Genomic DNA, 23,402 nt, shown 5'->3' with positions numbered 1-23,402 from the left:
AGCAATGTATGTATTTATGATCTCATCATCTAGCAACCATGGTAACATGTATGCATCAGCACATGACAGAGGGGATTTTCCCTGATCAAGCAGAAAGTAAAGGTTAGGCTGTGTCCTACTCCATGTATTTTAGCATTTCCTCACTAAAAAGTGAGTGAAACGTGGCGACCACTTTTCCCCCGTAATATTACGGCACACTGTCGTCCTGTTTCTGTCTGTTTGTCACTATTTGTGACGTATGAGGTCCAGGTACAACCTTGACTATTAATGCTCATAATCAGTTATATATTTGTGAGCTCGTTGTAACACAAAAGAACATAAATAAACACAACAGCATCAGTAAAGTGCAGCATGACTTGCAGTCAATCAGTGGAATTTCATTTCCCCCATGGGAGTTCATGTAGTGATTATGGTGCGGGATGACTGTCCAAAAAATGAGTTACCTGTCAGTCCATATGACTTCATGCTTACAGCTCTTGGTTTGTTTGTTATAAGGCAGTGTGAACATAAAATGGACCAAAACAACAACAAACCGTTTTTAACGTGGTCTGGACCAACTACAGGTGTGAAAGCCCCCCCTGTCTGATAAGGGGCTGATAAGCCTTCAAACTCACTGAAATATTAATCAAGCTGGACTTCCTGGATCATATTTCATTGTCTCACTGGTATTTGTAGCAATGTGCTCACACCAACGCAGCCCCTTATATTTTTTAATGTGCTTTTTTGTTTTGTTTGAACAGGTAACAATATAGAAATACTTCTTTGGAGGGTAGTTAAGTGATTGTTCCGGATAATAGGCCATCAAGGGATCTACTATCTGATTACACTGATCTCTTCCCTTATATCCAACCTTCAACCTTCAGTGGTCACTAAGCCACTGAGCAGCACCTCGCAAAGCAGTAGGGACTTGTTTTAAAGCTACTTCAGCAGGGAGGATGTGGGGCTTGAACTTAGTAATGCCGTGGTTTCATGAATTAACATTATAAACTGCGATGTGTGTGTACCTTTGGCATGATCCTTATCCAGCTGGTTGGCTGTCTTCTTCCAGTCCTCAATCTTGTCCTGGAGAGGAGTGATCAGACTCTCCATCAAAGCACTGTAGGAGAGACAGAGATTTAAGAGGAAGGTACATAAATTAAGAGGCAGCTTAGACACAATGCCAGTAACTACTGCTTTGTTTCATTCAAATTAAATACTAGGACTAATATTTCCACTGCGTGGTGTCTTGACGAGACTTAGTGTAAACAGTGGCGACTCCCACCACCCCCATTGAAAATGAGAAGCTACAGTACTGTATATTTCTGGAATGAGATCATTATGTAAATTCCCTCCACGTGTCGTTCCACCTCATAACTCACACATTCACACTGCCCCCCTCCGCGTTCACACATGCATACATAGGCCCTATATCAGGGCTATTCAATTACACATTGAGTTGGGCCAGATTTTAAAACCAGGAAATACAGATGGGCCAGACATTTTCAGCAGCCTATTTAAAACCTTTTTTCCCCCCAGTTTTTGGTAATTTTAAACAAATGCCAATGAATGTAATAAAAAATAGCAGGCGCTTGGAGATGGCGGCAAAATAAACAAATACTTGCCAGTCCAGGCAGGGTTAAACTGACGGTTTTCATTGTCAATTTTACGTTTCAGGGTTGACAGAGACATATTTTCAGTAGAGCACTTCCCTACTTGTGACTGTCAATAGCCAGATGTTTTGAAAAGCTACTAAGCGTGGTCGGAGCTCACATGAGAAAATGTTGATTTGTGAAAGATATGATTGGCGGTGTCGCAACATCTGTAAACATCCTGCCCGATTGGTACTGCGCATGTGGAACTCTCAACAGAGATGAGAAGGAAGCGAGATGGCTCACTCGTTAGCTACTTCCATACACTATAGATGTTTACTTATTTTGTCATACATCAGATTTATGTATGCTGGGCCAGGTTGCTTCTGGGCCGGATGTGGCCCGCGGGCCGGCAACTGAATAGGCCTGCCCTATGTGATACAAATGGACACCCATACAATAAATGTAGGATTATTGGAACATGTGCACAGATATACAGACACACAATAGCTTTTAGACTGACTCAGTCTTCAAAGGGACCCCTAACATTACCATGGTCATAGATCATCATCGTCATCATTATCATCTCCATCAATGTAATAGCTTTTGCTGTGGAAAAGTCATTATGGAGAATGAAGGAAAAGGCAAACAACGGTTGAAAACTGACTCCAGGTTTCCAGAGTGGTCTGTGTTGCGTGCCAATGGTTGTATTCATTTACAGTCATTTAAATATGTGCAGACAGAGCAATGTTCCTAATGGAATCCATACAGCTGACAAGAAAACCTCACCAAGCATTTGTCCCATCATAACCCCAAAACAAGGTCAGCTTTAGATGAAACCCCAGATAGGCTACAGTGTAAGGTCAACAAAGGAACGAAAGGAAGCAAAGGAAGGAGGTCAAGAAGGACAGAAACAGTGAGAAGGAAAGGAAGGACGGGAAGAAAGCAGGGAAGGACATTTATCTTACTTGGTGAACTGGCGAAGTTTGGCCTCAATGCTGCGATGCCTCATGCACATCCTGGTCAGAGCTGAACCGATATCTCTGGTCGCCCCTGGAAACACAAAACAGCCAGATTCATATGATGAAACACACACACGACATACATACGCATGCAGATGCTACCAAAGAGTCTCATTACACATTTAGCACAGAAGGCCCTTTTTAGTTCCTCAGAAACCACACAAAGCTGTGATCAATATTTACATTACAGCTATTAGTGTACTGTGTATAGTGAATGCTTATAAAAGTGTTGTATTCTTCAAACAGATGATAAACTACCAAGCTTTTGTATCCTTTTACATTCATCCAGTATTTACAAAAGACACTGATCTGCCTCTCGCAGATACTCTACACACTCCCTGCTTCGTCCAAATAAAGTAGTGTCTTGTGAGTGTGTGTTTGTATGAGAGCCAACCGCTCAGGGACCCAGTTTTGTGAGGGCTAACCTGCGACTGTAAACACCAGTCTATTTTTAGGCAGAGTAGCTCTATGTGGAAAAAGCTGACCCCCGAGTTAAAGTCAGTTTAACTGATGGCAGACACTGCTAACTTCCAAACAAGGTGCTCAGAGCTGCTGCTGCCGCTGTACAGGTGGCAAGCCAGCAAGAAAAACATGATTATAGCTTCACTCTCATGCTGTGTACTTAAAGACTTTCCAGCAGAGGTAAAGCTTATACAGTATACGGTACCTAGAGAATACCATAATCACTGCTGCCACTGAAATGTACACACTGGAAAATTCTGATTAAACAGCAGCCAAATGGGATTTCCTCGAGAGACACTGTTTATCAGAAGGGCTTAGGCAGGCTTACACAGTAAAATGCAAGGAGTGCAGAGGGAGGAAGGGTGTTATTCCAAAATGTTATGCACCAGATTAATATTTTCATCCAAAACTGAAAAATCCATTGTTTGAAAAAAAAAAAAATGGGGGCAATACCTTCTCCAAAATGATTCAATTCACAATTTCAGAGTGAATACGATGTAACTTTTTCAGCTACAGATAGATGTGCAGTGACCACATTTGTTGAGCAAAGGAATCAAGCAACCGTTTTTTAACTAAACTACTAACGTTCTTTATAAACACACACACAGAAGATTTGTAGCCACGCAAGCAACATGCAGGCAACGGCAATGTCGGATGGTCAGTCGATCCACCACTTCGGGCACAGACTGAAATATCTCAACAACTATTTGATGGACTGCCATTAAATTTTGCATAGACGTCCCTTGTCACCAGAGGCGCCACCATAAGGTTAACGTTTTTGGTTAGGAGTAAACTATCCTGACAACTTTAAGATGGATTGTCATCAAGTTTGATTCAGTCATCAGGGTAACGGAGGGTTAGGCTAATAAAACACTTGGTTATGATTTGGGAACGATCGGGTTATGTTGGTTATGGTATAAAAAGGCAAACACTCATTTTGCGTTTATGACGGAACGCAAACTCCAGTGTCCTGCATGAAGTCAGACATGCTACAAGCCAATCTTCTACTACAACTTCCACACCTTTATTCACTGCCTTGCTACACACAGTAAAAGGCACACTACTACCTGCATTGGCACTGAACAATCTAGTAAATGGTATATATAATTGATAAAGGCTACAAATAGTCAAGTCAATTCGTATTTATATAGCCCAATATCACAATTTAAAAGAAATTTGCCTCAAGGGGCTTTATAATCTGTACACCGTACGACACCCTCTATCCTTAGATCCTCGATTCAGATATTGTCCCCGTGCTGCCCCGGTCTGATCAACCTACAATGCCTTGCTCATGAGCACCTCAAGGGTAATTAGTATTACTCGTTTCATTTCCTCACCAGCCAGTCTGCAGATTCAAACCAGCAGCCCTCTGATTAAACAATCATAAGGCACATACTCACATATGTTACCACATACCCATACACTCACAAATGCCAAACCACACACACACACACACACACACACACACACACACACACACACACACACACACACACACACACACACACACACACACACATACTTACACTGTTGTTCACATCCAGAGAGAAGTGCTCCATTCATAATTAACAAATTCCTCCCTCACGCCTCCTGTTCTACCCGGCAACCATTCATTAAAGCCGAGCTACCCTCCCCCAAACAAACACACACACACGCACACACACACACACACACTCACACACACTCAAATATGATCAGTTGTACAGCTGAAACAGTATTTTGACCTGTGTGTGGACAGTGTGATCTAATCCCAAATCAGTAAGTGGATCTTGAAACTGATGTGGGGAGAGAGTGAAGCAAAGTCACATAAGTGATAAAGAGAGGGTGTGTGATATTTTGTATTGAAGGAAAAGAAAGATTGGGAAAGAAATAACAGAGGACGAGATGGAGGAGAGATGAGAGCGCACGAAGACGAAGAAGGGTCGCCTTGCACATTTTAATGAGCTCACTGCTGGCGAGACAACCATGGGACTGGAGTTACAGCCAAGTGTGTGCATGTGTGTGTGTGTGTGTGTGTGTGTGTGTGTGTGTGTGTGTGTTTGATCTCTACATTTATGATGGTCCGCTTCCTGTTTTTCTGTTATTACCCAGCCTCTCAGACTCCATAGGGGATCAACAACTAGATGAGGGGCAGCACAGAACACACACTACTCACATCTAGAATACAGCTACTGTGTGTGTGTATGTGTGTGTGTGTGTGTGCGTGTAAGTGAGTGCTAATTTCCTTCCAATGCAAATCAACATGTTTCAGCACTTTATTTGAACTAAAAGTGGCTTAAACCATGCTTAATCTGGTTTGTTGTTTCTTGAAAAATTACCAAAATAAGTAGAACTGCATTTTTAATGTTGATTCAATACTGTTTAATGTGTATGAGGGTTAGTTGTTCACATACTCTAGGTTGGTGATGTAGTAATGATTTGGCAAGAAGCATACCCAAAAAGAAAAAAAAGTGAGAGAGAGACGACAGGGAAAAGAGACTACGAATTATGAAATTCCAACGTACTAGGGTTGGGCGATATGAAGGTATATACCAAGTGGTGGTAGAAATGTGTCCACTGGTAGAGATTTTGCAATATTGTTTCCACCGCGGGAGCTCAGTGTTTCCCCTACGATTGCCTTAACGGGACCCCCTGCTCCCCCACTGAAAGAAAGAAGTTAAATATTTTGCTCTTGTTTCATTTCAGCTCAGTGTGAGAGTCTTCACTGCGTTTTGCTGTCATTTATGGTCATGCTAGTTTCTCTCCTCTCCTCTGCTCACCGAGGGAGGCGGCTTAGTTATAGTCTTGGAATTTTTACAGATAAAAACAATCTGTAATGTATCTTCTTTTAGCTAAAACATTGTAACATTATTTGGCTGTTATCTAAAGCTGCAGATTAACAATGGATCAAATGACTATATGTAAAGTGAAAGGGGTAACACACGTCATGATGAACCTACAGAGAATTATCACCAACTCTGTTGTTCCCTCAGCTCTAGAGAGCATTTTTGAATCTTTCAGCTCATTGTTTTGATTTCAGGGCCAGAAACTTTTTGGTTCACTATCATGACTGTCATCAGCGTAGTTTCCAAACACAGCATGCAGCAGTGAAAAAAGCTCTGATAAACCCACTGTACACTACCTGCCCAGCACCAACAGCAGACAAACAAAGTTAGCAAATAGATGGTGAATATAGTGGAGCATTTCGCAGTTAAAGAGCCTGATATATCCCATAGGAGTGGGAGGGAGAGCTTAAAGGAGAGTGAATACTGGACTTAAATTCTTTCAAGTGGCCACATAACTTCAAATGAATGCTGATGTTGCTCTGTGTCTGCAGGATGTGTAAATAAGCAACTGTTTGCTAACAAGTTCATTATATCAGCTTAAAAGGTAATAATATGTCAGTGTTGTGTTCACTGCTTTTTTCTCCCAAGTTAATGCTGGTTTACCCAAAACAATATACAATATTGTATTCCCAAAAGGAATATTCTACACTGGACACATAGGTGACTATGGTGTACACTTACAGGTAAACTGATTTGGGGCTGGTGTTCAGTGAACCTTCTCTGAATTCTAAACTGTATCTCAAGAAAACAACAGTAATCATCTATAGTGTATGTGGATTTTATTTACAGTGTATTTTATTTAGTAACCCACAAAAAGCAAAGACATAGCGAAAATATACAGCCAAACAGAGTTGTAAAACCTTACATTTAAAGTAGTCATATTATGCTCATTTTCAGGTTCCTAATTTTATTTTGGGTTTGTACCAGAATAGGTTTACATGGTTTGATTTTCATAAAATTTTCCATGGAAATGGATGCGAAAGTCAAGTTCAAGGCATAAGGGCAGAGCCTATGCAACTTTTTTTGCCCTAAAAGCATAAAAATACATATTTTTCATTCTCACCGGGGTTTTTTTTTCACTTAATGAAGTATACCCCCCCCCTTCTGTCTGGAGCAGGAGGGACTCTCCTCCTGGGAAATATGACTTTATTCTTTTTCCTTCCTCTCCCTCTCACTCGCTCTCCCTTTCCTGCTTTTGATCTGCTTCCTGGTTGCAAAGCTCCCTGTTAAAATACATGTGTGTGTATGTATGTGTGAGAGGGACCCACCCAGACAAGGTACTGAATGATTTTGTATAATTTCCACAATGAATCTCATCCATCATGAAAAATGTTAAAATAAAATAAACAGTATGTATCAATTGTACTATATGCAACAAATAGGCTGCTTTTTGTCACATGAATTAGTTTGGCATCAATTTGGTCAAACCAAAAGGAGCGTCATCTTGAATATTAATAATACTGGTGCAGATAGGAGAGTGATGAACATAACACACTTGATAGTTGCAAAATTAGAATGTACTGGATGGAAGACCTGTGTGTATGCAGGGTGATGTGTAAAATAATGTGTACATTCTAGAATCCACGTTCTATGTCAATATACAGTATAACATAACAAACATATTTTACTGGTTAAATACAGATTTGATCATGTTTAGTAACAGACCAGGGCAAGTGTTAGTCTGCCCAGTGAGTGGCAAAGTGACTATTCTTTCTCATCACTTAGCAACTGACTTAACTGACAGGTTTGTTACGGTTTCCATGACAGCGCAGCTCTTGGCCTGTTGATGAGGCGAGAATCAGATGGTTGTTGCTAAGGTCAAATTGTCAGCTGCTACAGAAACCAATGTCTGAACTACACTGCAAGAGAAAGAGAGAGATTGAAGGACAGAGAATACCACATACACATATAGTATGCAGTCACTCACACACACACACACACACACAGTAACACAGTGAAAACCGGAGGAGGGCTTAGAGCAGAGAGTGTGGGAACACGAACAGATAAACCAACACACACACACACACACACACACACCATACTGGAAATAATTACATAACAAAATTAACAATATTGCCAAAGTTAAAGTACATGTACAATGACACTGTTATGCAGAGAGACGTATAGAGTCCAGCAGCCATTCCTCTTTCAAAAAAGAGGATATAGAAATGCTGTTTTTTAAGACTTAAAAGTCTTCCATCAAATAATCTTCTAATACTCTGTCCCTTCAGAACAGAAACAGGACTGCTCAGATCCCACCAGCCACAACTCATTTTGTTAATATCCTGGAGTGATTACAGGTACTTTGTATTTGTAACTTTAACTGTAGTCATACACATATATATGCTATCGTATACTGTTGCTTTCCCAGAGAATATCACTGAGCCTCTTTAAACAAGTCTGCTCTCTAATGATAACAAGGTCTCTCTCTGTCTTTTTTCTCTCTCTGTTTCTTTGCCTGGGGCATCTGTGGCCTTCCCACCGGTGCATCTCCATGGCAACTATTATCTATAATCTTACAGAGGGATTCATCAGCCACTGTCTCTCCATTTGCTGCGCAATGCAAGCAAACATGCAACTGCAAAAGCAAATGTGGTGATGACTAGATGCCCATTTGACTTGGCTAAATGCATCCAGCATGTGTATACATGTTTGTGTGTGTGTGTGTGTGTGTGTGTGTGTGTGTGTGTGTGTGTCTAGTCCTCTTTTTTATCATCACATCAGGTGATGGGAAGAAAGTCAATAGTCAAAAAGTCAAATATAGTCATGTTAGGTTAGGTTAGTCATACTGGGACAGCTCACAATTTGATGGAAACAAACACACACGTTATCTTCATGACTCAAACTTTAACTTTATTATACAATATCTTAATTTCACCTCAAAGCAGAGGGTGACCATTTGTGGGAATGTACACATACACAAACATATATGTGTGTACATTCCCACAAATTCATGGTACAAATTGATGAAATTATGCTTTTATTTATGTGAACATAAATGGCAGACAATACAATCTATTAATTGGACATCTGCTTTGTCATGCTGTTACACCTAAAGTTACAGTTATACTAGCACTATTACTAATATTCACTTTTTCTCCTATTTACTTTAGTTAAAGCCTGTAGCCTGTACGACTGACAAATTCAAGTATGCCTACCCTGTTTTGGCACAATCTCAACCTCTCAGCTCCCACCCCCCACCTCTCAACTCCCACCTCCCACTACCCAGCTCCCACCTCTCAGCTCCCACCCCCACCTCTCAACTCCCACCTCCCAGCTCCCACTACCCAGCTCCCACCTCTCACTTCTCAGCTCCCACCTCACACCTCTGAGCTCCCACCTCCCAGCTCCCACCTCTCAGCTCCCACCTCTCGGAGCTGACAGACATACAATAATATCTGCTACAGTGTTACAGTGTGTTCATGTTGTTATTATGTAACGTTAGTAGATAATGGAAGGAAGCGCCAGGGTCCGGTTTACATCCAAAAAGTGCACACTCCACTATGTTTGCTGTCAAAACTTTCACTACACTAACTTAGTGCAAACTCTCGCTCTCTGTTTCAGGTTTCTTTGCTGGTGGTATTGCGATTGGCTTTTGAATTTGTGATGTCCCAAATCTAGCTTGGAGCACCAATTCAGTAGAATGACCCATTTATACATTAACTTAAGATGAAAATTGAGAAAATTATGCAATAACATTTCTTCCAACATTTGATTTAAATATTCAACATAATGAATAATCATTTTAATAATGAGGGAATTTACATTTACATTACAAGTCTAAAAAGCCTACCAAGGGTCTAAAATCAGGAATTGTTGTACCGTAACCCCCAAAATTACAATAATTGAAATAGGTTGTGGTTATGCTTTCTATAACATTGGATCTTGATGTGGCTACAACTAAAGGGTTCTTTCTAGATCCTACATCTATTATTCCTGTAACTGGTTCTTTGCATATATTATATATGTATAGAATATGCACTTTTAATTTTGATGCGACACGACCATAATATCGATTATAAGTCATCTACACGGTGGATCGTCTGAATAATTTGCGGACATTTGGCCTCTGTCCTGTCTCCAGCATCTTCTTATGTGCATTTATCGCACCCTTCATTCTTTACTCCCTCCACTGATTATACACACATGCGTGTGTGTGTGTGCCTGCATGCATGTAAAAAGGATGGCTAATTCTGGCTCAGTGTTTGTTGTGAAGCAAATAAAGCGGCCTGTGAGCCCGTGAACTCTTGCCTATGTCTCTGTCTGTCACAGACCCGGTTGTTGCGAGCTTGCTACAGTTACATTACCATTAGCTAAAGATAAACTGGCTTTTAAATCACGATGTTAGAATGGTAGAGGGCTCAGTGGTTAATGGCTGTCAGCCATTGGCAATGGACGATGGCATCGTTCATCGGCCCAACCCTACTGCACAATATTTACACCGGTTTTCAGGGCTGAGTGTGGGGCAGTTTTGTTAATGTGACTGAAAAGACACATCTGAACCTAGATAGTACTTTTTTCTTTTTCTTGAACATCCATCTGACATCTGCAGACCTGTCACCACCACCCTGTGCACTATTGCCCGATCGATACTGGATTTTTGAGGGTAATATTGATATCACTGATCCCCACTGGGTCCCTGCTGGTTCCTTGGCTGGAATGTGATCCCCCCTCGAGGACATAATGAATTTGGCGCAACGCCCCTAAGCACCATGTGTGGAAACCAGTTGCAATACTTTATCTATCCACCAGGAGAAGCAGTGATTATGGAAGCTAATGTTTGCCCATTGTCGCTGGACATATTCATTGACCCAGTGCACCTGAAGTCAGCTGTTGAAAATATTATGAAATATTATGCTGATGCTTACTTTATTAATCCCTCTAGGGGAAATTCAGTTTTTTTTACTGTTCAAATTGAGAGAGCAAACCAGTGTATATATTTTGCTCAGTGTTAACATCACATAGCCTAGAGCTGGAACAAGTTGATGAGATACTGTCAGATGGAGTGTTTTCTTTTTCTTGAACTTCAAAGTCATTAAGGTGAAATCTGAGGGTAAAATCAGGGTTAATGCTGTTAAAAATATATGAATAATAACTACTGATCACTAGATGGGCGGCAAACATTATTGAAATTCCAGCAACTGCTATAAGTCTGGGAAACATACTGTCCAAACCATGGTCTAATAAAGAAACATGACTGTGGGCCATCGTACACTAGTTTATGTGTGAATGTGTTTTTGTGAAGGAAGCGCCATCTCTTGATGCACACCCAGCAACTGAATTTATTTACTGTGGACTCTAGTCACAACTTGTCAGGCAACAGGAGAAGGTGTGGGGGGGAGGGACTGCCAGTGGCTAGATAATAGCTGGAAACTGGATCCCAGCCGGCAGGCATACAGAGAGCCTCCGGCTGGGAGCGGCAATTTTAGATGGCATACTGCCTGTTATGAATTGAGGTTAGTAGTTTAGTATTACTATAGTATACTGTGTGCTTCCTTTGTTCTGTGCCAGTTCGTCTTCGTCGGTTTGTGCCAAGCGTTCCAGCCCTTCTCCAGTGTTTCCTGTGTTTATTGGATATTTACTATGTTTCTTGGATTTGTTTGCTACATTTGGACTGCTTTCACTGGTTTTGATCTCTGCCTGCCTCTTTCTGTTCTGTACGCCTTTTGGTCATTGACTATTAAATTCATCACTGAACTTCACATGCTCTGTTTGCCTCAGTGTCTGTGTTTGGGTCCAATACCTTGTATTCCCTGTGTTACCTGCTTGACTATACATGACACTGTCAAATATAAACACAAGCAGTGTGCATTCATATCAAAGCCGTGAGACAGAGTCGGCTAAAAGCAGGTACTTTATAACCTTAATGAGGACGACTCTTCCAAATGTTAGTCACAAGTACAGCCCACTTCCAAAACAAACACCTGTCTACTGTTCTCATTAACTAAGACAGCATCTGCTATGTTTGCTGTAAGGTTGGAAAGCAAATCAAAAAAGCAATTGCACAGTTTGAACATGGAAAACACAACTCAAATGTTTATGCATTCTCACAGATGAACAGGTATGACTTTGACTAGCATGCCAACAAGTACGTCATATCTACCTTTATGTTTGTACATATAGCAACCGTCCAAAATATATGACAAGGATTCAGTCACAGTTTTTGTGTGTGATGCAATGAGGGATGAACCCATTATATTATACTAGAAAGAAAGGTTGTATTTATTGGGAGATACCTGTAAACTGTAAAAATTATAATATCCTAATTGATTGCATAATTCTTAAATACCTCATGTAACACAAAGTGATTGGAAGAGGGAAGACAGGTCTGTTTTCCCTGTACATTTAATCCAGTCAGGTGCTGTTGTTGGTTATGTTGTTGTTTCCACCAGGAGCCTTGGTGCATTAGCAGATGTTAATTGATATTCAGTGTCATTGTAAGTGACAGTGGCACTTACATGGATCAAGGAGTCAGTTATAATGTCAACACACACACACACGCACACACAAATTATCCTGATCCAGAGGAGCAGTCGCAATGTCCCGCAAACTGTATGACCAATGCAGGGGCTAGAGCTTATCCAATAAACACACATACACTCACTGACCGATACCATAACCATTGAATACTGGCAATAAGGCAGTGTTTAAAAGCAGATGGAAGAGAAAAAGAAGAATGGAAGGAGGAAGATGATATTAGAAAGACGAAAAGGATGTAGTAGGTGATATAAAGAGGAAGAGGAACATGGAGTCAGGGATGACGGTGCTTTTGTGTCTCGAGTGGCATAACAAGGAGGGAGGGTTAATGCCAGAGCAGGTGAGGCTGCAGTTGCCAAGGTTACAGACGTCTGCAGCAACTGCCCATCTGTTCCCCTGACACCAGCATCTCTGTGGTGACACGGCAACAATAAGACGATGGTAGAGAGTTAGACCAAAAGAAAGACAGGCAGGGAGAGAGACAAAGAGGGGCAAAGAAGGAGGTGATGAGGAGACAGATTAAAGAGGGGAAGACAGGCAGAGCCAGAGAGACTGCAGTAGTAGCAGCGCCAGATAAAGCAGAATAATTCATGAGGCCTAGATTCTCCTCTCACTATGAAACCAAGTCAGAGATTGTGCTTCCCAGACAACCAGGCAGCCAGTCACCCAGACCAAAACAAGCCATCCGCCTCTGATACAACAGCATTTACACACATTGAAGTGTATTCCAGGGTAAATCCTGTGCAGCAAACCTCAAATACCACATGCTGAAGGAATGCATTACAGCATGAAACATGATACTTAAGCAGTAAGCCACAAGAGGCCGTGGTTTGGAAGGATTTTGATTGAGGAGAAAACTAGTGGTAACAGTGTAAAGGCTCATTAGGTTTACTAATCAATAATGTAGCTTAACAATGTGATGAGCAAGTAATGTAATTGTGAGAGATGATATTTGGTAGCGAGTTAATAATGTGATGAAATATAAGGTAACATAAGCAGCTTTAAATGTGTCAGAAACTCAGGAAAGGACATCTTGTAATACTCATGTCTAGTTCACACAGCTAACCTGAACCCTGTTAAAACATATCATAGCTTCCCAAGACTATAACTGTTGACTTGTTAATGTTAAATGAGCTCACGGTGATTCTGTTTACCTGTCTGCCTTCTGCTTAGATCAGAGGCAGGAGGAGTAAAGGTCTTCACAAGTATTAAGGCCAGAGTATGCTCAAAACAAACTGAAGGCATACTGTAAGTGTGTGCAGTTGCTCTAAAAAAAACAAACATAATAATATACCTCTGGAATCGAATGTATGTTTCAAATACAACATTTAAAATATTTAAGTTAGCTGTTCCATCTGTTGAGCTCTATCAGTAACTAGTAGGAACATGTCAACAAATCTGTGTCATGTGACTTACAGATCAGCATAAATACTAAGTGCTACCATCTTTTAAAAATTTTTTTACCCATTGTAAAAACAATTTTAAAAAGATGATCAAAAAGGTGAAGTGCCCTGGTTTGGCCATGGTTTTGTTCAAACCCAAACTGGGCATTTTGTGAACCAAAATCCAGCTAAAATATTTCAAGCTTCAATAGGACTGGAACTACAAGTTGTCCTGTCAGTCAGATATCCTTCCAGGCGACATAAATTGATATTCACACACACACACACACACACACACACACACCACAACATGCCAGCTTTGACCTCTGACATCCTCCCTGGTTCCAAGACGTCAGAAGGTCATGGCGAGGTCACTTCCTGTCAAATCACGTCTCTCTCCACCCCAGCTGCTGTTGCCATGGTGACATGATGTTAAGACAGCTGAACTGACAAACGCCACCAAGGGTAAAAAAAAGTCAGAACAGAAATTACCTGTTTCCCTGCAACTGTCAACTGAATTTTTGTTTATTTTTAATTCACATATTCCATTCACACATTTCTGGTAATTGTTTTAAATTCTCAATGTTGAAAATGAGTGTTACTGTTTGCCTCTTGTTTCCCCTTTCCTGTCTAATTTTCCCAGAGGGTCATGTAAAATTGTATCATTTGTTTGCCTATCTATCATATTTTGCATTCAAAGTCTTGGCAAGCTCTGCTGCTGTTTAATGCTACTGCTGCTTATCGGACACTGTCCTCAGCGACCCATCACGCTGGAGAATATGACCCAGATGACTGTCCGCTGTGATGAACCTGAACAATCGATGTTCTGGTCCAGTCAGGTTGATTTCCACGGCCAGTCAGCTCCGTCCCCAGTCACCTCAAACAGCGCACAGCATTAATAAATCATTATGAAGTGGTGTGGCCACAACAAAAAGAACACAAATCTCTTCATCTGTCTAATCTATTTTTATTCATGGGGTGAAATCATTAAGTACACTGTGTGTTCCACCTACTGGGATCACCGGCTGCTTTCACAAAAAAGACGGAAAATGTACAAGATTCATGACATCTTACTGATTTCACATATCAAATTGGTTTCAGTCATGGAGAGGGACGAGAGTCAAGAGACAGACCATGTGAGTTGGATATTCACATTTCTCTCTTGGTGATTCCATCTGATGTCTGGAATGACACTCATCCTACTGAATAGGCCAGAACTAAAGGTGTCTGTCTTCTACTTTTACAGAAAATCCAACTCTTATTTTGAGAACAAATCCAGTCACATGCTTGGTGATTCGCAAAAGTAAATGAAATGTATCTATGGAATGAAACTAAACGTGAATATTAAAATGTTTGTGTAATGAAAAAGATGTGTTTAACTACATCACAGCACAATGGGATACCCGAGAGTGAGGAACCTGCCTTGACCAAAGGTTTTCAGACACTTTCTGTTCATTGGTCTAATAAAAGCTGAGCCAAAAGCCTAGTCAGTGTCAGTTTACTGTAGCTTAAACTGAGCTACTGTAAACTGTAAAGTGATTACAGCTTATTCAGCCCTGATTATCTACTATTAATGCCTCAGAGTACTCAAATTACCCTTTACGGTAATTAGCACTTCAAGCTTCTTCTTCATGTAATCTGTAATTAGGTACTTCTAAAAGTGATAATACTTGTCTTTCATGTTGTTTTTGAGTCCTGGCAGCACAAGCTATGTTATGTTAACTGTGGTAAAAGTAACTTTTCTCAACATTGCTCACATCATCAGTTGATATTGGTCTTTTACACTTGGTGGTAGATCCAGCAGTCTATAACATCCAGGAAGAAACGCCCAAGCTCTTATGACTACTGATTAAGCCTAATGGCCTCTAAGGGTTAAGTACTTGAGATCACATGATCAGAAGCCTGTTCTGGGCTGACAGCAAAAAACAAGGCGGTTACTTGAAAATGGGGATATGGATCCACAGGGGGTAGACAGAATAACGTGAACAACTGTGTAATGCAATCCAATGCAATTTTCCTGCAATAAATTGTTCATTTGCTTTGTACCTTTGTATTATAATGTTACATTTTTTGTTGTCGTTGTGTCATATCTATATGACAGTAGTATAGAGTATAGCTAAAACAGATATACCTATCTGGTTATTTTGCCATAAACCGTTTCTCAATTTAATCAGCTTCAGAAGTAATTGGAGACACTTGACTCGATGTGTTTACGTGCATTGTTGTTCTTGGGATAACAGCATGTTAAAATCTGCCAGCTCTATGTGTTAGTTTTCTATCTTAGTCTCTCTGTCTCTCTTTAATACACACAGATTCCTGTCCAAGGGAGAGCTGTATTGCTTTCCTGTCATATGGGAATAGCCATCCAAACAATTTGACAGCTCAAAGCACTGACTTCAAAGTATAGAAGCCATAAAACAGCATAATAGGACTTTCCTGTATACTCTGGCAGCACAATAATTCTCACATACAGCTTAACTTACTGTATATTCACTTACTGTGTGATGCACAGCACTTTCTGTTTTTTAACATCACAAATACCAATGGTCACCTTAATGTCAGCCACAGATGAAAATCTAAAACCTTTTTTTCCCCTTTAACTGCCATTTTAAGAGCTGATAAAATTATCTATTTGATGTTGTTCATGTGTTCATGTTCATGTTGTTTATTCTATTTTGAATGAATGCCATTTCCATCATTCTTGAGGGGAACATTCAAAATGAGGGTGCATCACCAAACCCTGAGATCCCCACCTAAAAGAAAACATCACTGCTCCAGGATTACAGAAACCAGTTGGAAAACAACATTAACATCATAGAGCTTGCTTTAACATCATAGAGGAAGCCCACATGCCGGTCCGAACTCCCTTACCCGCCAAACACATGCACAGATGTACACTCACATGCTCCAAAGCCTAGCGCTTTGGACCCATTAAGAAGCAGGATACTGTAGAACAGTCAGTGTTCTGGTGTAATGGTTTAGAGTGGAGTCAGCTGGGCCTGGGAAAGCATGCACATTATCTGGATTTGGTTACAGAGGCTTTAAATCTCTCTTACACACAAAGACACACACGAATATACAAACTGAAATACAGATACACACTCTCTCCCCAGAGACCGAGACAGGGCTGAACTACAGGCCTCCAGACAGGGCATATTTACTTAAAAATGGGGGTTGCTGGCAAAGGACAGTTTCTGCTGCTAAAAATACCAGCACAGAAAGTGAAACCAGGCCAGCTTGCACTGTCATTACACAAGAAACTGTGGAAAAAGGTAAAAAAGAGAGGAAGAAAAAAAGGAAGAAAAAAGTAAATGTTCAGAGGGACTTCTGTTTACCAGTAAGAAGAGAAATGTGTTGTAAAGCAAGTTGATAGATAGGAGTGATATATAAACAATTCTGGCCTGATCTTACCTGTTGTAGCTGCTAACCATGAGCACAAATCATAGGCTACTGTGTCAATAAAAAACTAGCTATTGGCCCTTTGGTCTTCCAGATTGCAATCATGTCTGTGTCTTTGATGGAGGTGCTGTACAGCCAGTAGTTGTTGTTTTTCTAGTTTAGCTGAAATCTATGGAGGCCCAAAACTGACAAAATGTAGTCAAAGATAAGTCAAAAATATAACTACATACATCAATAAATAATACTGTTAGCTAGCTACCTAGCCAACTTTGTTAGCATTAGCTAATGTTACAAGAATTAAGATATACTGAATGCAGTACAGTATACGGATGATTAACATTACGTCCACTGACTGGTGTAGTTTTATGGCAAAATTTAGCTTTAGCAGAAACAGAGAATAGATAAATGATTAGGCTAAATGTGTGCCAAGACCAAAAAAAAAAAAAAAAAGGAAGATGAAGATTAATTATTTATTTATAATCAGTTTTCTGATAACCGAAACACGCGCCACATGTGTGGCTCTGTTAATCCACAGCATTCATAGATAAGGATGTCCTTATGGCAAAATGAGTTCAAAACTGCACTAAAGAATCATTTTGTAAAGGAAGACTGTTGTCAGGATCAGGGGTTGTGCGTAATCAGCCACCCACAAAGTGTTCTTGAGCAAGAAACTGAATCTCTACCAGCTCCAGGGTCGATGACCTTACTAATGCATTAAAAAACATCCTATGCTTTATCATGGAAGAGCAATATCACAACAACATCATACAGTACATTACTGTTTTTAATTCCCTTTACTCTAATCCAGCAACCTGACACTGAACTAGAATCAATGAAAAGGAAAATCAATTGAAAATACATTTGTGCACCTTAGCAACCTGATATTGATCTGACATCTTTCCGCTCATCAATATAAATGTTGAAGTTTGAATGTCATTTTGAGGTCTAATATCAGTCCTACAGTACATCCTTTTAAACAGTAATTGTAATATCAGGGAAACATCTCTAAATTCTACAGACCTCAAATTCTCGTCCACTGATCGTAATACGGTAAGGATTCTGAATAGTAAACACCCCTGTTAAAACAAAGCCGCTGGTGATGTCAGTGTAGGTCGGCGGTGCTTCTCCCGGCTGTTGAGAGGCTGATTTTCTGAGCTGTCTGTACTTCCTAACCTCTCAAGGCTACATGGCACATGTTCTTAAGGAGCTCTCACTGCTCTGGCAAATACTTAGACAGCCATTCTGTATTATGTGTGTCTATTAAGTGAAAGCTTATCTCCGTAACGTATTTTTGTCACTCTGTTGATGTGTGTGTAATCTCCAGTATCATGTGTTGAGATGGTCTGCTGAACAATATAGTGGCCGCTGGGCAATTTCCTCATTTTGTACTCGCAACAGTTCAATAAGGTTCAGACATTTATGCACAAAGGGTTAACACTGGCGAGAAGTCAAGTATACTAATCCATACACTGTCGAAATATCTGTCAAATGAGTCATGCAATCCAGTCCATAGTCTTGTTTATTCCTTAAAATAACAAAAAAACAAACATTTGCCAGTAGGGTGAGATAATTTGGCTTGTTCTCTGTACAGTTTTACCATAGAAAATCTCCACACTGCTGGTCTTGAAGCAGAGAATATCACTGTATTTGTATCTAGATGAACTCCCTCTATATGGCACACATCTTTTTTAAGAAAATCACATTAAAGGAATAGTTCGACATTTTGGGAAATACAGACTGGAGATGTAAAGATTGACACCACTCTCATAGTGTATCTGTACGGTAAATATGAAGCTTTAAGAGCATTCATACGTTAACATTCACAATGGTAAGCATGCATTCTACAGATGGTAGCCACTGTAACATGCAACATGCCATCTGCAAGGAGGCATCATACCAGCTGCTTAGGGGCAAGAGAGGTGCTCAGTGCTTCTGGGTGTGTCAGGATGGCAGAAAAAGGATTATACACACACATACGCTTCTGAAGGGATATTAACCCTTATTGTAATTATAATGCGTGTTTAATCTTAGACTAATACATACCTGCGTGTCTAACAAACCAAGACACACACACACACATACGATTTACATTAACATGTGGATAGGAACCACTGTGTGTCACTGATTACAACAATCATCATACATAGTAATCCTTCGTTATCGTTTATTTTATTTTTAATGCATTTTTGTATTCTGGGGGTACAATCTATCACATTTTTGTAAAGCCCTTTGTGGCAAAATTGTGATTTTTGGCTACCTTTGATTTGACAGTTGTATCATGTGGTTTCCAGCAATTATGGTTGTTATGATGCTGCTTTCATGGCCTGGTCTTTCTGAAAAGACATAAGAATTAAATATGCATATAGCTGTTCTGTTCATTTAGTGTAGCGACATAACCATAACGCTGTCAGACCAGAGTTAGGTTTGGCTGTGCTGAGTCACACACTGCAGTGGTCTAAATATAGCATTGTGGGTAATGTAGTCTGTGCATCATGTATACTCCTCTGCCTCTCTGCGCACTCCTGACCCCCACAGATAAAGCATTACAGAGAACCGGATTGGAGGAAAATTAGCAGAATGAGAAAACGATGGGTCACGACTCCTACAGTAACACAGATTTTTACAGACAGATAAATATACTAACACACATACAGAGACACACACAAAGTCAACATCAAGTAAGCCCTCTCTCTCTCTCTCTCTCTCTCTCTCTCTCTCTCTGTCTCTCTCACCAACACACACACACACACACACGGTCAGGGGGGACAGCGTGTCTCTGAGAATACTTTTTTTTTTTTTGTTTTGAGCAGACTGGCTGGCAGGAGGTCAGGTAGCTGTGGGAAACACTGTTCTGCTGTTAATGCTAATGTCTCTCTCTCACTGAGTCTCTCTCTAACAATGCTCCCATCCAGCTTCCAGTGACTTTCAAAAGAACTGTTGACATACCACAACAAATAACCAGTAACTTAGGAGTATTCCCATCAGCTGGTTGAAGTGAATAAACAGGTTTCTTGTGCACGGAATCAGGCTCTTAGAGAGTATATAGAAATACACAGTAAATATTAGAATTGTGTAATAAAACATATCAACTCCACTTAAAGGTCCAGTGTGTAACATTTAGGAGGAGCTATTGGCAGAAATGGAATATAATATTTATAAGTATGTTTTCATTTGTGTATAATCACCTGAAAATAAGAATCGTTGTGTTTTCATTACCTTATAATAAGCTGTTTGGATCTACAGCAGGAGCGGGTCCCCTTCCACGGAGGTCGCCATGTTGCACCGCCATGTTTGAACAGTAGCCCAGAACGGACAAACCAAACACTGGCTCTAGATAGGGCTGTTTGCATTTTTCGCAAGTTTCGCAGCCACCGTAGTTTCTCTACACGCTTGGAAAGAGAGGGTGATTAAAGCGGTATTCAAATGGTTGCAAACTGCAATTTCACCGCTAGATGCCACTAAATCCAAACACACTGGACCTTTAACTAGCTTTTCCTGAGCTTTCAGCTGCATCTCAAAAGCTGACCTTGAGTTGAGATTTTTTGTCACATAAGGTCAAGAAAGAATCCAAAAATGTTAAAATTATTAATTAAAAGTTAAAAAGTGTGTGGAGGAATAAGGGGTTAGAGACCCCCAAAACATAACACATCTGTGTGCGCCACTGTTACCATGGAAACACACCCAGTGGCAGAGCTGCAGAGCAGGGAGAGACAGGGATGAAGTAAAAAAAATAATGGAGGAGGATGAAGTATACACACCTACCTTTACGCAATCAATCGACAAATGGAAGCAGCACTATTTGGCACATACGTAACATACATAAACATAGCAAAAGCAGGAAGGAATATAATGCAAACATGCCAAAATATGGCTAAAGATGCTACTTCTGTAGCTTCAGGGATTTGAAGAGGAACCCAGAGGCAATGTTGTGCTATTACGACAATTAGATTCATTAAAAACTCATTTATCAAGTGAAAATGCTTGAAACATTTGCAAGTTCAAGTTTCTCACATGTTAGCATTTGATGCTTTTTTCAGTTTTATATCCTTGTAAATTGAATATATTTGGTTTTGGACTCTTAATCAAAAATAAAGACAAAATAAGACATTTGAAGACGTTAACTTAGGCCCTTAGAACATTTTTCATTATTTTTTAACATTTTACAGACAAAACAATTAAATGTAAAAATATTTGACAGATTAAATCATGAAAATAATCAATAGTTACAGCACTGAGTATTTTGGACATTTCTATGGACAATGACGGTTAATTTACTTCATGAAATCTGGCCAGCTCCTCTTTGTTAAGAAGGAAAGTACAAATTTTTTAGGCCACCCTCAGACAGACAACAGCTTTAAAAACACAGACCCATCTATTGGAATGGGACCACTTCATTGACGCAGCGGGTGGTGCCGGCGCAGAGGGCTCTGGCAAATAAAACACACCTTCCTTGGCAAAGAAGGCAATGCAACGTCATCCCGCAAGGCACTGCCATGGCCAATCAAATATGCGCAAGCGCATATTCCTGGTAATTACTTTGTAATGTGAACTGTGTATTTCTACTGTTTACCTCGCGACTGTCGTGACTAAAGCACTAGCGTAGCCAGAAAAAAGACTGTGGGTGTGCATGAGAAAAACTGGGTGTGCCACAATTCATTTTCCCTACAACACAGAATAGGCTAGACTGATGTGCTAAATATAACCATCCATATAAGCTTGCCTACAACATAGCCAAAACACAGTATAAAAAGTGCTTTCGTCGATGTACAGTCCATTCTTTGATTGTTCTTTTAAACATCACAGTGCAATTATTCTTTATATAGGCTTATCAAACTTTATTGGGACACAGCCTACCTGGCAAATGGCGTGGCTTGGCCTTAAATAATTCAATTATTTCATTAGACTCCAAAGTCTCTGCAAGTTCTTTCAAACGGCAGCAACGAGAGGCTATTTAGTCTTCTTGAGCATGGTTGCGCTCCTGCTCTTTCCACTTACTGTTTGGGTGACTGGGAAAGCACAGAATTTGGGCTGGCATGCAGGTTTGTAGAGTTAGCCATTTATGTGTCCTCTGATTCTGTCTCCGCTGGCAGCGGTGCCGAAGGAGTCACACTTGTTGAGGGGGAGGCTGATGGAGAAACATCCACCTCAGCTGTTGTGTCCTGGCTGTTCATCAATGCGAAGTTAAACCGCAAGCTCTGTTTCATTTTGATAAACTAGCGGCTAGAGTATAGGCTATTCTAGCATTAGCTGCAGACGTTGCATTGTTTACACAGCTAGTCTCCCGTGATGCTCGCTGGGGTCACAGGTCAATGGCTACTTGCGTTTGTATCAGCTACGGCTGGGACGAAATATGTCGATTTGCATATTGTGCATCGACGCTTCGCAATGAAGTATGGCTGCACCCAGTCAAAGCATGGATTCCCCCGGAGAACAAGCTGCAGCATTAAAATGAGAGGGGCGTAGTCTGGAGATGTTCTTCAGGTGAAAGAAGGCCGTCTTGGTGATGTTTTTTATGTGTGTCAAAACAAAGGGTGGAGTCTAAAGTTGCACCAAGATTGTTTACCTCAGCGACAGAGGATGTAGCCTGATAAGTGTTTTGGTATGTGAGAAACCTTCCAACTTGTCAATCTGTTACTCAAACTGGACTTCCTGAATTGTATGCCATTGTCTCACCAGTATCTGAAGCAGCATGCATCCAACCAACGCAGCCCACTTCCAACTACCCTTCAAACCTACAGAGCGTCAGTGATGCTCTAAAGATAGATTTTGGGTGGAGAATCCCTTTAAGGTTACAGAAAGGGCTGAGACTGGGCGTGTGCAGTAGTTCTGATCATTACAGTCAGAGTTTATAGAATGATGTAGTCAGATGTAGTCAATGGAGGGTCCTCGGAAGGATAGCAGTATAGTGTGTGTGTGTGTGTGTGTACAGCTGAGCCAGCAGCAGCCACACCAGTTATCACGCCTGGCTGATGGCTGTTAATGCTGCGGATTAACACCTACCTCTCACTAACTCTGAGCACACCAACGCCAATATACCCAGTTCTCCCTGAGTGCTGCAAGTGACAAATTCGGTAAGAGTTACTCAATCTTAAATGATAAAACCCAAGAAAACACAAATCAAAACTTGATGTTGCAGGAAATCTAAAACATTAAGGAAAGCTATCACTGACTACCTACCATAACACGCATACATGCACACACGCACACCTCTCCTCACTCCAGCCTCTTGTCTCATTAAACAGGACTTGGCCTTAGAGCAGCAAGACT

At 40.6% G+C, this 23,402-nt stretch overlaps 1 protein-coding gene across 5 annotated transcripts in view; it reads right to left on the bottom strand.

Annotated features, from left to right (window-relative positions):
• The window catches only part of mtss1lb (MTSS I-BAR domain containing 2b), an 83,979-nt gene that overhangs the window by 24,252 nt on the left and 36,325 nt on the right, over positions 1-23,402 (bottom strand). For all 5 annotated transcript variants that reach the window (XM_044184500.1, XM_044184470.1, XM_044184576.1 and 2 more), the window contains exons 4-5: positions 2,537-2,621; positions 1,005-1,096 (exon numbers count right to left, since the gene is read on the bottom strand). In XM_044184500.1, the coding sequence (XP_044040435.1) occupies positions 1,005-1,096; positions 2,537-2,621 (177 nt within the window). The remainder of the gene's footprint in view (positions 1-1,004; positions 1,097-2,536; positions 2,622-23,402) is intronic.

This window comes from Siniperca chuatsi, linkage group LG1 (assembly GCF_020085105.1).
Source record: "Siniperca chuatsi isolate FFG_IHB_CAS linkage group LG1, ASM2008510v1, whole genome shotgun sequence".
Lineage (NCBI taxonomy): Eukaryota > Metazoa > Chordata > Actinopteri > Centrarchiformes > Sinipercidae > Siniperca > Siniperca chuatsi.
The sequence above is the reverse complement of the archived record's forward strand: the minus strand, read 5'-3'. Positions and strand labels throughout refer to the sequence as shown.